Here is a 16,294-nt window from a genome sequence, read left to right on the forward strand (position 1 = left end):
CCTCAGCAACACAGTGAGGCCCTGTCTTAAAATAAAAAATAAATTTTAAAAAAAATGGATGGAGATGTAACTTAGTGGTAGATCTGGGCTCAATGCCCAGCACTAAAAATGAATATATAAACAAATAAAGTTTATTTCTCCCATTTTTCTTTAATGCTATCATTGTTTGATTATTAAATATATACTCATTGCAAATATGTTTAAGAAACATATATTACTCTCTCTTTTTTTTATAGTGCTGGAGATTGAACCTAGGGCTTTGTGCAGTGAGGCAAGCACTCTACCAACTGAACTATATCCCCAGCCCATGTTTCTTAAATAATGTTTAAGAAGAAAAAAAGAGATAAAATAAAAAGTTACCCAGAACTCCTCCCCTTACCATTTATACTATTTAAATTTTTATAAATGTCCTTTATTCTTTGTGTATGGGTACATGGAAATTATATTTTGCTTTTCTAAAAATATATTACACGTGTGTGTGTGTGTGTGTGTGTGTGTGTGTGTGTGAGAGAGTGTGTGTGTTGCTGGGGATTGAACCCAGGGCCTTGTACATGTAAGGCAAGCACTATTCCAACTGAGCTATATCCTCAGCCCACACATATTGTTTTGATATCTGCTTCCTTTCTCAGTATATTATTGAATGTTTTTATTCAAATGAGTACAAATCTACAGCAACATTTATTGACATTTATGGCTTTATTTTAGTATGTGGCTGTACCGTAAGTCAACTATCCTCCAATGATAAACATTTAAACAGTTCCCATTTTACTTTAAAATAAGTGAGGGTAGCTAATTACTTTATCGAGTCCTCATATGAGTGCATAGTAAAGATCACTTCTTTCCTGTGGATTTGCATTTCATCTAATGTTAAATCAATAGCATCCAATGAGTCACCACATGTGATTTTGCAGAAATCCATGAGACTTGTTTAGAAATAATTTATTTTCTAACCTAAGAAAGCCAAGGCTGCCAGCATTTAGGGCGTGATGCAATCTCACTGATTTATAAGAGGAAATTTATATTTATTGACTATATGACATCAGCATCTTTTCAAACAAATTTTAACACCTTACATGTTTGCTAAAAGCACATCGAAGATTTTGTCAGTAAGCACATACCCAAAAAGAGAAGGATATATATTTTCTAAAGAAAAAGTCAGAAATCATACAGTGAAATGGTTTATTCAATACACTATTCTGCCTATTATTGACTGGACAGGACTTGTGAGTTTCAATGTTACATTCCCTCTGGCTGCTACACACAGTGCCTAGCATGTGGTAAATGGTGAATAATCATTTGTTGTTAGAACAAGTGATTTTCACTGATAAAGATAAAACCACTCAATGAGGAGGGCAATTTTCAATGAAAACTAACCTAATAAATTACTCCATATATTAGATGTCGGGTTCTATAAAAAGGGCTCAAAAAGACAAATGCTGCTCATTCATATATCCAAAGTACTAGGTTCAATTGGCAGATATATAAATAACAATAAAATAAGGCTGCACAGTAAAAAAAAAAAAGACTATAAGAGAGAAATGAAACATGGTGTACACTTAATAAGAAAAGAAAGATTAGATCTGGTTAAGAGGATCAGGGAAAGTTTTGTGAGAAAGGCAACATTTAGATCACACCTTGAGTATAGGTAGAAAATTAATAATTTTAATGCAATATAAAGATAGGTGAATTTGAAATCATCCCCAATATATGGAGTCTCTATATAATTTCAAGTTTTTGTAAAAAAATTAGAAGTTTTTTTGGGGGATACTTCTATGTCTAGAAGATGAGGAGAAATTAAATCAAGGGAGCACACTTATTAATGCATCCACAAAAATACCTAGAATAGAGGCTGGGGTTATGGCTAAGCGGTAGAGCGCTCACCTCGCACGTGCAAGACCCTGGGTTCCATCCTCAGCACCACATAAAAATAAATAAGTGGAATAAAAGTATTGTGTCCAACGACAACTAAAAATAATAATTAAAAAAAACCTAGAATAGCTGCAATAGTACATGCCTGCAATCTCAGTACCTGGGAGGCTGAGGCAGGAGGATGGTATGTTCAAGGGCAATTTAGCATAAAATTAAAAGGGCTAAGGAACACTTCTAGGTTCAATCCCCAGAACTGCCAAAACAAGTAAGTTAGTAAGTAAATAAATAGATAAATAAAATATGTCCTAATGTTCACCTTATGGCAGCCCAATGCCACAAACTTCATTACAAAAATACTCTTCCTTATTGAAGTATAAATATACCTCTGTAAGGGGGAGGCATAATCTCTATGGAAACAGGACTGTGGATTATATGACTCCAACTGCTCTTGCCATTTGTCTTGACTTTCCTTCCATCTAACCAAAGTTCATCAGCTGATAAATAATATAACAATACAAACAAATAGCTCACCTTGACCAGAAGCCAAAGGATTCAAAGGTCTTTTAATTGTCTGTGGCCTAGAAACAAAAGAATTAAAAGTACTATATGAAATATAAATATGTTATTAGTCAAGTTATAATTATCTAATTAAAGTGATAGTATCTCAGAAAGTTGATTAATGACTATATCTGAAGTCAAATTGTTTTGTTGATATCATAAAATATTTAGTTTTCTCTAATTGCTTTTAAGAAATTATTGCCTGTTATTTGTTTTAGTGATGATAGTTTCTGATCTTTTCCCATTATAACAGCCATCAAGTAATTTCCTAATCACCTCTTCAAACAGAGGAAGGAAAAAAATATAAGTCAAGCACTTCTAGAATCACTAATGTGCTTTTATATGTATGTAAAAGTGTATGTCGTAAGGCACAAAATGCACCCCTAATTGAAAGACAAACTTAACACAAACATTAAAATTAAACATGAAAACATTAAACAGTGTAGGTAGTTTCTTTTCCACTTAGGTACTCTTAGAAACTTCAGCTTACCCCATGACCATTAAGTTTATTATTATTTAAATAAAAGGTTTTTTAGTGGGAAAAAAAACAAAAGCTTTCTAGACAATGTTACTAAGGTGCTTCTAAATCACAAAACAAATATACATTAGTAATGTTAGTAAAGTATGGAGATTATTTTAATGCCCATAATTTAAATTTTTAAAATTTGTACAACTCTAGACATTTTGAGAAAAAAATATCATAAGCTATATTTTAATATAATAAATGCCTCCTACATTATTTATATTGTTAGAAATGTTACAGGAATCAGGATATTAGTTAGGAAATGACCACAAAACCAAAATAAATCTAACAAATGCTTCATAAATTTTTTCAGTTAACATTAAAACAACAACCAAAAAGAAAAACCTTACTTTAAAAATGAACTTTCAATTTAGTAACCAAACATTCCTAATAAGTGTCAAGACTATTTAAATGAAAAATACAGCAGATATGAGTAAATAATGAAAACTTCACCTTCCAAACTAGAGAATTCTTCAAGTTAAAAACAAAAAATAATAATAATCTATTGTTTTATTGGTGTACACATAATTGCTCATCTTATGCTTATAAAGAAGTGAAAGTCTTCATTTCCATATTTTTGAACTCCAAAGATTTTTCCACAGCTGCCTTCAGTGTCTGAGATAACAACACATGCACACACACACACACAAACATATATACAATTAATCTTTCTGGTTCTCAGATTCTCCCCCTCTCAAACAGTGATGACTCTAACACAAAGTTATTGTAAGAAGTAGAGGGGAGGCTGGGGTTGTGGCTCAGCGGTAGGGCGCACACCTCACACGCAAGTGTGAGACCCTGAGTTCGATCCTCAGCACCACATAAAAATATACGATAAAATAAAGGTATTGTGTCCAACTATAACTAAAACATAAAAAAAGAAAGAAAGAAGTAGAGGGGATCAAAAGACCAGGAATGGAACCACCATTTGACTCAGCTATACCACTTCTTGATACTTAGCCTAAAGAATTAAAGGTCAGCATACTACAGCAATAAATGTATAGTCATGCTTATAGAAGCACAATTCACAATAGCCAAACTATGGAACTAGTCCAGGTATTCATCAATGGATGAATGGATAAATAAAATGTAGTATATATACACAATGGAGTTTTATTCAGCCATAAAGAAAAATGAAATTATGTCATTTGCAAGAAAATGGATGGAACTTGAGACCATCATGTTAAACAAAATAAGACAAACACAGAAGGTCAAGGGTCAATGTTTTCTCTCATGTGTGGAAGCCAGAAAAAAAAATGGGAACTTATGAAAATAAAAGGAAGATTATTAGAGGAAAGGGACCATGGGGAGGAAATAATATTGACAAAATTATATTGTTATATTGTGTGCATGTACAATAAATCCTACTGTTATAAACAACTATAATGTACTAATAAAAATGTAAGGGGAGAAAAAGAATTAGAGGGGAAAATGTATATAATACTTAACACAGTGGGCACTCAAAATGTTACCTGTTATAATTATTCTCTGAAATCAATTTAACTTCAAAGCAGGTAAAATAACTACAGTGACGGAAAAGAATTGCAGAGCACCAAAAAGAGAATTGAGAGTTGTAGATGCTAATCTATATGCTGTCACTAACTACCTGGTCTTGGGAAAGGACAACAATCTCTTTGGCTCTGCCTTCTCACCTACAAAATGAGATTTTACAATCTACTTGAGGAACATCTGTTAGTACCTACAATAATCCCATAAAGCTTTAAATACTCTTCCCAGTCTTTCAAAGAAAAAAATATATTTGTTCAAACTTATGCCGATGTTTCCCCCAAGGGGAATTGGATTATAAAAGGTACACTTTTATGTCTAGATGCACAAAATGAACTTGATTAGTAATTTTCAATCATTATGATTTTGGTTTTTTTTATAGAGAAATCACCACATCTTTTAGTAATTTCTAAATGAAAATGACACATACTTAAAACAGTTTTCTTCATAGATGACATTCCATATCTTCCAAGCATCTGGTCCTTTATAACCAGTGTAGCGCTCAGGATTAAGGAGCAAATCCACATATTCAGCATCAGGAGACTGTATGTCTGTAAAATAAACATTTCCATTAAATCTTTCTTATCTTTAGCTACCTTAAAAAGTAGTATACAAGACAATGTACCATTGATTCTAAGGCATCCCAAATATATCAATGTAATTGGGTATTTTAAAACAACTTTTCAAGAGAAAGGAAGGAAAAGAAAGAGAAACAAATGGCCACATTAACTGTGCACATTAATTGCAAAAACGTCCTGATTTTAGAAATTGTAAAAAATAAGAATGTGTGGATTTGAGATTGAAGAAACATAATTCAATTCTCATAGGCCATCCAGACAATAAATACAATATACATTCATTTCCACATTAACCAGAGCAGCTCATTGGTAACTCAGGTAAAAGAAGAAGTATTAGTGTCATATACTATTTGTTACCAAATACTTTCTACTTCAATGACCACCACCATCAGGATCCACTACCCAGCTGTCCTAAAGATATAACACTATATGCAAAAGTTATAGGTATGATGATTTTGTGTCAGCATTCCTTATAAAAAGGAAAACTGGAAGCAGCCTAAACACTCAACATAGTTGAGCAGTTAGAAGCCTGGGCTCTGGAGCCTGAGTGCCTGGATTGGGATCTAGATTCTGCCACTGATTCATAATTGCTCAGTGCAATGGTGTATGACTATAATCCCAGTAGCTCTAGAGACTAAAGCAAGAGGATCATAAGAGGATCACAGCCTTAGCAGTTTAGCAAGGCTCTAAGCAACATAGCACTATACTGTCTCAAAATTTAGAAAAAAAAAAAAAAAGGTTGGGAGTGGTGACTTGGACTATGGGTCAGTGGTTAAAGCAGCCTTGGGTTCAATCTCCTGGTACCAAAAACAAAAATAAAAAATAAAAAATTCTTAAACTTCCAAACAAAAATGATGGCCCTAGTCCATCAATGGCTCTGGGAAATTACTTGACAGTACAGCAGTATCTTACTTATCTATAAAATTTAACAATATAAACCAAAATATGGGCAAAAATGGCCTCAAAGCAAACAGAAAAGATAACAAGAAACAGAGCACAAAGTCTCTGATGAGAGTCCTCAAAGGATTGTAGATCAGTAGTAGAGCACTTCCCTAGCATGTAGAAGACCCTGGGTTTGATCCCCAGTACTACAAAATAAAAAAGACAGAAAAAAAAATAGAGCAAGAGAGCAATAGAGTCCATCAAGCTCTCAACAATACCTACTTCATATTATTAAAGAACAAAGACAAAAAAAAAAAAAAAAAGAACTAAGCTTGGCTATTTTTATTCCAATTCAACAGCATAATAAAGGCATGTATTAGGAGAAAAGTAACTTCTAGAACAAACACAATGACAGCATCTAGAAATAACAGAGCCCTATGCAGAAGCAGCAATTAAAATAACTAAAAAAAGTAAATAATAAGAACTTAAAAAATAAATTAGCATGGAATCATCCAGTTCAGAGATGGCTAACTGTTCACTTCAATTAATACTAAAGGCAGTTATTACAAAAATTTACATTAAATTGATTTTTAAAACTCCTCATTTTTAAAATATGTAAATAATTCCCAGTATCCAGTACCTTAAAACAGAAAACTAGACACCAAGGTATGATTACACTTTTTAATATTCCACCTAGAGATAAACATTTGGCCTCTTGATTTTACTTATGACAGAATAAAAAATAAATGTTATTATATCCATATTTTGCCACATGACTAAAGCTCAAATATCTTATAAGGATTTATAAAATACCTTCTATACTTCACCCACCATTTGCATATGTTATTTATTCCCTATGAAGCTGTGCCTTTAAAAAATACTCATCTTTTTAACAGAAGAAATTAATGCAAATGGGCAAATAATTCACTAAACTCCACCATGTGAGTGAGTTATTGATTCTCAGTTGGTACTTACATTGTAGTCTCAAAAGGATAGTTCATTCATGGAAGTTAAAGTATTACTATCCTTTTTCCTACATTACATGCCTTAAAAAAAACTGTTACATATTATAAATTTAGTTTTATCTCATAGAACAATGTTTAAGGCCAAAAGATCTTTATAGAAAAGATGATAAAACAAGAGGTCGAGGAGAATGTTCCATCTCTTTCCTTTAGTAGCCTAATTCTTGATTAAGTCTACAACCTCTCATATCTAATATCCCTGAGATGTTTTGGAATCGAGAACAAAAGTAATACAGTGTACACAACTTACATTAGGTATTACTCCAACAGGGTCTAGGGCACCAATCAAAAGGGGTAGAGATGTGGCAGGGAAATAAAGTCATCAGCTGATATGAGAAAGGAAGCCATGAACTAGTTGCTTAGGATGCCTGGAAATAAGGAATGGCTTCTGGGCAGCAACAGTAGTTAATACCACTAAGTTCAAGTGAGACCACAGGGCTGGAGCTGGAGCTCGGCAATAGAGCACTTATCTAGCATGCACAAGGGCCTGGATTTGTTCCCCAGCATTGAAAAAACAAAAACAAAAAAAACCAAAAAAAACCTCACCCACATATACATTTTTGCAGTGAAATACATGAATATTCACACTGAATGCGTATTAAATTTAGGTGGAAACATGTTTGTTTTCCAGATTTTGGAAACAGAAAGAAGGCATTATAGATAAGTATATACCAAAGCTTGGTCATATTTCCTATCAAGGAAAGCTCTTTTCTTTTTCTCTTCTCTCCTTTCATTGGTCCTCTCTTTCTTTTTCCAAAAAGAAGCCACTTTCCCTTCCTTTCTCTTTCACGAGGACTACAGGCTTCTCTTTTACTTGAAATTTCAATGCCCTGCAGTATTCTTTTCACTTAATTTTTTTTTAAGATCATTAATACACAGAAGAATATCAAAACTCAATTCGATTAAATTTTGTTTAGAGAGCAATAATTAAGTAAGAGGCCAATAATCCAACTTAGAAAAAGAAGAATGGAAGAATCCATAAATCTAGGATGCTAGATTTTAACAGCACCAGTACTGGGGCTTAGTTTTAGATGTTGCAGATGTGATTCTATGTGCAAAATTCTCTTTTCTGAAAGCAACAAAGGCCATCATTAAGGAAAATGTAAAACAATCCAACAGCAATATAACAGAAGTAAGGTGGTTTTTTTGTTTTGTTTTAATTTTTGCTTTGTTTTTGTTTGATACCAAGGATTGAACCCAGGAGTGCTTAATCACTGAGCCACATCCCACAGGCCTTTTTATTTTTTATTTAGAGACGGTCTTGCTAAGTTGCTTAGGGCCTTGCTAAGTTGCTGAGGCTGGCTTTGCACTCACAATCCTCCTGCATCAGCCTCCCAAGCTGCTGAGATTACAAAGTATACCACCATGCCCAGCCAGAAGTAAGTTTTGGTAATTCCTACATTTTAGCTACTTGTGCAAAATGCATGTGCAAAACTTATCAAAATTACTATATACTTCAAACTGCAAAATTTAAGAGGTAAATTTTTTTCTAGAAATCAAGTTTTCTTTTTTAATAGTTCTATTATGGTAAAATATATATGAAACAAAGTCCCGCCAATTCAACCATATTTAAGTGTACCTCAAGCAACATTAACAACATTCACAATGTTGTATAATTGTCACCAGTTTGTTTCCAAAACTGTTCCATAACCCCAAAGAGAAACTCTGCAGTCATCTCACAATAATTCTTCATTCCCAGCCCTACAACCTCCAGTAACCTCTAATCTACGTTCTGTATATGAATTTGCCCATTTTAGATAGTTTATGTAAGTGGACTCATATAATACTTGTCTTTTGTATCTGGTTTATTTCACTTAGCATGTTTTCAAGGTTCATCCATGTTGTAGCCTATGTCAGAACTTCATTCCTTTTTATGGCTCAATAGAATTTTATTAAATGGATATACCACATTTGCTTATTCATCCACCTGGTGAAGAGACACAGGTTGTTTATACTTTCTGGCTACTGGGAATGATGCTGCAACGAACACTGGTTTACCCAAATCTGTTTGAGTCTCTGTCTTCAATTCTTTTGAATGTGTACCTAGACATGGAACTGTTAGGTCATATGGTAATTCTGTTTAGCTTTTTGGGGAGCTATCAAACTATTAGAAACTGAGTTTAAAAAAAAAGATTCAAAATTTTATCTTAGGTATAATTTTAGACATAACGTGTAGTATGAAAAACTATCAGCTTACCATCAGCTTCACAGAAGTTGTCAGAAGAATCATCATGCTTGGTCCACTGAAGAACAGCCTTCTGTGTTTCCTCACTTCAAAAAAAATGAACAGTGTGATTCTTTTTTTCAAATTAATATGTGATATGAAAGAAACAAAGCACCACTAAAAAAGAAAAGAAAAGAAAAATCACACCTCAGTGATTCATCCACTGCTCCAAGTCGTTCAGCTTGCTCACATTCTTCGATGAGATTATTGGCTTCTTCAGAATACTAAAATGAAAAATAGAGTAAATAGAATACAATTTACTACATTTAAAAAAACTTTTTGAAAGAATTTAGACACTATCTAAGGCTCTCTTGATATTTGGTACCATCATCTTGACTTCAAAACTAAAAAGAAACCATTAAGCACTCACATTTCCTCTTGAAGCTAAAAAATAAGTAAAAAGCTTTGCCTTTAAAATGTCTATGAAGAACATTTTAGGGGGGTAGGGGATACCAGGGATTGAACTCAGGGGCACTCAGCCACTGAGCCACATCCCTAGCCCTATCTTGTATTTTACTTAGAGTCAGGGTCCCACTGAGTTGCTTAGGGCCTCACTGTTGCTGAGGCTGGCTTTGAACTCGCAATCCTCCTGCCTCAGCCTCCAGAGCCACTGGGAATACAGGTGTGTACCACTGTGCCTGGCCATGAAGAATATCTTTGAGTGTAAGGAAGTCTTGTGGCAAGTAGTCAAAAGATATTGTCCTGTGGCTGGGATTGTGTCTCCACAGTAGAGCGCTCGCCTAGCACGGCACAACCCGGGTTCGATTCTCAGCACCACATAAAAATAAAGGCATGTGTTGTGTCCATCTACAAAAAAGATTCTCTCTCTCTCTCTCTCTCTCTCTCTCTCTCTCTCTCTCTCTCTCTCTCAAAAAAAAAGAGAGAGATATTGTCCTGCTTTTCTAATGGTCTAACAGCATCAATTTTTTCTTCCATAATATAAGCGGTGGGAACATCATGCCATGATACTAGGAGTACCCTGGAGCTTCCCAAGTCTTTGCAAAAAATATTCTGCTATCTTTAGGCATTTGTAAGATATTCTTAAACCATATTTGTTTTTGATGTCTAAGTCTATCCAAGAGCATTTTACCACTGAGCTAATTTGCTGCCTTTTTTTTTTTTTTTTTTGAGTCAGGGTCTCACTAATTTGCAGAGCTTAGCCTTGAATTTATCATCCTCCTGCCTCAGCCTCCAGAGTCAGTGGATTATAGGACTCTGTCATCATGCCTAGCCTTCAATAATTTGTTTTCAACATCAGCTTCATCTTAAAAAATTTGTGGTCATTACTTAGTATGTACATCATTTGATAATAAACACTTTTATCTTCATTGGTAAAATTTGTACACAAATATGAGTTATGCATGTGTCTTCATAACAAATCCAATTCTGCTCCTTTGATTTCTTGATTTAGGTAATACACCATATTTACCCAGAAATTATTTTTATCAAGATCTATATAGGTAGGACACAAAAATTATTTTATCTTTAATTTTTTTTTTTTTTTTTTATTGGTTGTTCACAACATTACAAAGCTCTTGACATATCATACTTCGAACAATAGTCTTTAACTGAATTTACACTAGCATTCACAAGAGTGATAAAAGTTTTCCTTCTATAGAAGGAACTTCCAAAAGTTTTTGTTGATGTTGTTTCCAGATTTTTTTTTTTTTTGACAGTACTTGGGAATGAACACAAGGGCACTCTACCACTGAGTCTCATCCCTTTTTATTTATTTTGAGATAGGGTTTCACTAAGTTGCTGAGGGTGGCCTCTAACTTGCTATCCTCCTGCCTCAGCCTTCTGAGTCACTGGGATTTATAAGCTTGTGCCATAATCCCTGATTCAAGTTTTACTTTGAATAAACTCAAAGAGATGAGTCCATTAATTGAATGAAAAATGTCAAACAATTTTATGGAATTAAATTATTTTCTATTTGAAACAGTTAATAATGACATCATTTAACTATGTGCAAAGTTCTGTCATTGACGTCAACAAGTCAATGCTGTGAGTTCACACTTTAACTCTTCATATGTACAAGGAAATATGGAATCAAAAATTAGCAAAATTAGTTTTCATCTATGGTGGAAAGGTTCAGAATGTGGTTGCCTCTGGGAAAAGAGTGAGGATTCTGATACAGAAAAAGGCCATTAGGTGAAAATTAAAGAAATCTGAGTAAAATTAGTTATAATATATCAGCACTGGTTCATTATTTTTAACAAATGTATCAGGATGGGGATATGGCTCAGTGATAGAGTGAGTCTTTAGAGTGCGTGAGGCCCTTGGTATAATACCCAGTAGCAACAACAAAAAAAACCCATAGATATACAATAGTTATATAAGATGATACTTATAGAGGAAACTGGTTATGCATTTTATGGAAACTCTAAACTATCTTCACAATTTTTCTGTAAATTTAAAACTGCTACAAAAATAAAAGTTTATTTTAAATCAGGTATGGTGGCACACACCTGTAATCCTAATGACTCAGGAGGCTGAGGCAGGAAGATCTCAAGTTCGAGGCCATCCTCAGCAACTTAGAAAAGACCTAAGCAACTTAGCGAGACTTTGTCTCAAAATAAAACATAAAAAGGATTGGGGGCGGGGGTATGACTCAGTAGTAAAACACCTATGTGTTCAATCCCCAGTAAACCTTCCCACCAAAAAAATTTTATTTTAAGAGAGAGACATAAAAGACACATAAATCAAATGCAATGTGCAGGTAAATTTGAATCCTGTTTCAAACAAACTATTAATGTATTTATGAACCATCAGAGAAATATGAACCCTGACTATGGGTATTTTTTTAAAGAGTATTTTTGTCTTAGAGATATATGTGAATTATGAATAAACATAATGATTTATCTGAGATTGGCTTTAAAATAATTGGGAAAATAGAGTGAGAGGTACAGCTGAGGCAGGTTTGACCATACACTGATAACTGCTGGGTGACAGATGTTTGGGGTTTTTTCCTTTTCTCTACTTTTGTTTATTTTTGATACTTTGAATAATAAAAGATTAAATGAAAACAAACAAAAGGATTTAGAGCCACTGAATTAAAAACTTTCAAGGGATTTCACTGTAATGAGAAACAGAGATGGGGACATCTAGGTGAAAGGGGAAATTTTTTTTTCAAGCTTTTTATCAAGTACTAGACATATCAGTAAGTATATGTATATACCTTATAGCTTGCAGATTTAATCCCATCAGGAACTTCATCCTGAAAAAGAAAAAAATATGCATTTTTTCAGATAACATTTATCATGTCTTCTGAAAAAAAAATTAAATTTATGAGAAAAATCACAAAACAAATTATTGAAATTAACAGTCTATTTTTAACTAAAACTACTCAGGCAATTTTTATATTATTTCCTTAAAGGAAATAAAAATTCAAAAACAAACTAATAAAATAATCACATATGATAGCATGGAAATGTAAAAACAGTTATTGAGCCATTATTCTTTTTGATATTCAAACTGTCCCTCTATAAGTCACTAAGTGCTGACTTAATCTTAGCACCTGCATCCTTTTGATATTCCTTTGGTAGTCCTTAGCAGCATGCTTTGTTTTGTTTTGTTTGACAAAATTTTTCAGGTTCATCTTGTGTAGCTCGTATTTTAAGGAGCTCCAGTTCTTTTCAGAGGAAACTAGAAGTGGTTTTTAGGTGTGTTGGCCACTTACTCACTACAGGAACTATCTGCCTGTCCTCAAAGTGATGCTGTGGGCAGATAAGGATGCAGCAGAACTCTGTAAACTGCAGGTTACTCTTCCTTCTAGGGTACATGCCTAGAAGAGTGTGCATCACTTTATTGTGTATACTTCCAGACTCTGAACTAGATCAAAGAGTGTTCTTTTTCAATAGCTATACATTTAGAAAATTTCTAATTTTTTTCACATAACAAAGAATGTCAAATTTATAAATATATTTCAGTAGAACTGACATCTCTACAATATTCAGACCTGCTTTATGGCTGTCATCTATGAACATCTGTCCAATTACTAAGTAAAATTCCTAATCAGATTTCTAGGTCAAAAGGTATGTGCCTTTTCATTTTTGATGCATTTGCCAAATTATCTCCAAAAAGACTTAACCACCATAATACTCATTTCTTATCCCAGACTCACAATAAACATTGTTATTCTTTTTTTTGCATTGGCCAATCAATAATGGAGGTGAAAGAACCGGATTTTGCAGGATTGAAAAGACAACAAATGACTGGTTTCTCTGGTGTATAAAAAGATTCCAGCCTCAATGAACAAAACATCTGCCTCACTCAAATTTTCTCTGGAATCAGTATACAAATCAAGGGATGTGGTTTTCAAAGTGCCCAACATAAGGAAGAAAACTTCAGTTTTTACTACTTTTCTCTCTCCTGCTAGGTCACAGGGTATAACCTGAACTAAAAAAGGTAATCAAAGTGTTAACAAAAAGGGAACTCGTCTTTGTCCCTTGTTCAGCTACAAAAGGCATTACCAAAGTAAGCAGCAGACCATCTGAGTAGTGAGTTGACTGAGTTTGACCAAATGCATATGTTAGATTAAGGAAGAACTGCTCATTGTTTGAGGTGTGAGGATGTCACTGTGGTCATGAAGTAATGTCCCTTCTTTCAGAGGCACACTGAAGCATACAATATTGAGATGTCAAGATATCAGTAATGCAGGGGCTGGGGTTGTAGCTCAGTGGCAGAGCACTTGCCTAGCTTGTGTGAGGCACTGGGTTCAATTCCCAGCACCACATATAAATAAATAAATAAATAAATATCCATCAACAACTAATAAAAATATTTTTTAAAAACAAGATATCAGTAATGCACAATATAAATGTTAAATCTGAAAGATGACAATTTAAGCTATAGCAAATATTCCCAAGGACTCAAAATGATCTTTAATCACTCTTTGTTTCCAACATATCACCCTATTAGGAATTATTAGAACTGAGCCCAGGCTTGTCCCAAGAGGAATATAAATAATTCATTTCCTCACTGGCATTTGGAGTGGAGTTTCTCTCACTCTCCCTCCTCAGCTTGCTGTTCCTCTCTGCTCTTAGTTTATACACTTTAACCTATAGTTGGGCAATCATACTTGTGTTGAAATGATCACTTAGTGTTTCTCCTCTCTACTAAACCGTAGCTTCTCAAGGTCACAGCTAAGCTTGTATACCCAGGTCCCACCACACAGTAGACCCTCACAAAATACTCATTATTGAGCCAAATTACATTCAAATGCCAATTGATATTACTTCACCAATCTCTTCTCCATCTCCTCATGTTTTACATATACTTCCCCCAACACTGCCAGTTGTCCTAAAACTCAGGTCTAATCATGGTACTTCTTTGCCAAGCTTATAAATTTAATGTTTATAAATTTAACGTTTTCCAATTACCTTCCTTTAAAAGTAAAAACCTCCAGTATGATATCAGTTTAAGAAGAAAAGCAGCAGTATTGACATGAAAGCATCTCAGTCCCAGTTTTTGTTTCTGTTTTGTCCTCCAATAAGAAATTGGTTTAATGAATAATGGTATCTTCATAGCATGTAGCCACAACCAAGAATGGGAAGCTTTTTATATAACTCAGCTCCAGTTCTGCTGAAGCTGAGGTAACTAGATCCTATCTCAGTTTTTCAGTTTAAATACCCCCAACTAATTTTTCCTCTTACTAAAATATAATGTCAAGAACTTATAAAATATAGTGAAGCATTTAAATTGATAACATCACTATAATGATATGTTCATGCTTTCAAGACAGTAATTGCTGTGGACTGAATCTTGAATGCCCTCCAAAGGCCCATGTGTTAAAGGCTTGGCCCTTAGAGAGGCACCATCAAGAGGTGGTGGAACCTTTGAGAGGTGAAGCCTGATGGAAGGTCTTTAGGTCACTGGGAGAGTGCTCTTGATAGAGCTTCTACTGGCCTCTTCCTCTTCCTCTTTTTTGCTTCCTAACCATGAGGTGATTGGTTTTCCTCTGCCACAGACTCTCCACCATGATGTGCTGCCTCACCACAGGTCCAAAGCTACAGGGAGTCAATCATGCATGACTTGAACCTCCAACATCATGAGTCAAAATAAACCTTTTCTTCTTATAAGTTGATTATCTTAGGTATTTTGTGATAATAATGGGAAGTCAACTAACACAGTAACATAAGTTAATGTTTTGTAAGTTAATCCTTGAGTTTTCACCAAGTTGTGTCTCTAAGGATTAATAGAACTAAATGCTTCTCATTCTCATGATAAAACATTCATAAATAATATTTTATATTTGCTTTAATACCACATGCTAGATATGTCTATGTGAGCAATAGTTAGATTTAGAAAAATAAACTGCTCAAAAAACACAATACCACTTTCACCTCTGTTAGGGTGGCTATTATCCAAAAAGCAGAAAAATCAGTATTATCAAGGATGTGGAAAAACTGGAACCCTTGTGCACTTTTGATAGGAATGTAAAAATGGTTCAGCCACTGTGGAAGAATTTGACAATTGATCAAAAATTAAACCTAGAATTACCATATGATCCCCCAGTTCCACTTCTAGGTATACCCACAAAATTTGAGAGCCTGAAGATATAGCTCACATAAAACATGTGCTTAGCAAGCTCCAGGGCCCAGGTTCAATCCAAAAACAAAAAAAGAAAAAAGAAAGAAAGAAAGAAGGAAGAAGGAGGAGGAGGAGGAGGAGGAGGAGGAGGAGGAAAATAAGGGTTTGAAGAGCTATTTATATACGCATGTCCACAGCAGAATTATCCATAAGAGCCAAAGGCTCTTGTTGTGTTTCCACAACACAAAAGTGTATCAACAGATTAAAATATAATAAAATTTAGTACAGACATACAGTGCAACATTGTAACTTGGCCTTAAAGTGGAATAAAATTCTAATAAATGCTATAATATATATCAACTTTAAAACATCACTCTACATGAAATAGAAGCATATGCAAAAAAGGACAAATATAGTATTATTTCCCTTAAAGGAGGTGCCTATTAATACTCAAATTCAGAGAGAAAACAACAGAGTAGTGGTTGCCAAATACTGAGAGGCGGGGGGACCTGGGAGTTAGTGGTCAAGTGGCAACAGTTTCAGTATGGGAGCATGAGAAAGTTTTGGAGACAGGTGAAGGGTGACAGCTCCACAACAATAT

The 16,294-nt window shown here is 34.2% G+C and overlaps 1 protein-coding gene across 2 annotated transcripts in view; it reads right to left on the minus strand.

Moving 5' to 3' along the window:
• The window catches only part of Ero1a (endoplasmic reticulum oxidoreductase 1 alpha), a 45,173-nt gene that overhangs the window by 14,180 nt on the left and 14,699 nt on the right, over positions 1–16,294 (minus strand). For both annotated transcript variants that reach the window (XM_078049912.1, XM_005337976.5), the window contains exons 4-8: positions 12,341–12,379; positions 9,310–9,386; positions 9,136–9,209; positions 4,887–5,007; positions 2,401–2,447 (exon numbers count right to left, since the gene is read on the minus strand). In XM_078049912.1, the coding sequence (XP_077906038.1) occupies positions 2,401–2,447; positions 4,887–5,007; positions 9,136–9,209; positions 9,310–9,386; positions 12,341–12,379 (358 nt within the window). The remainder of the gene's footprint in view (positions 1–2,400; positions 2,448–4,886; positions 5,008–9,135; positions 9,210–9,309; positions 9,387–12,340; positions 12,380–16,294) is intronic.

This window comes from Ictidomys tridecemlineatus, chromosome 5, assembly GCF_052094955.1.
Source record: "Ictidomys tridecemlineatus isolate mIctTri1 chromosome 5, mIctTri1.hap1, whole genome shotgun sequence".
Lineage (NCBI taxonomy): Eukaryota > Metazoa > Chordata > Mammalia > Rodentia > Sciuridae > Ictidomys > Ictidomys tridecemlineatus.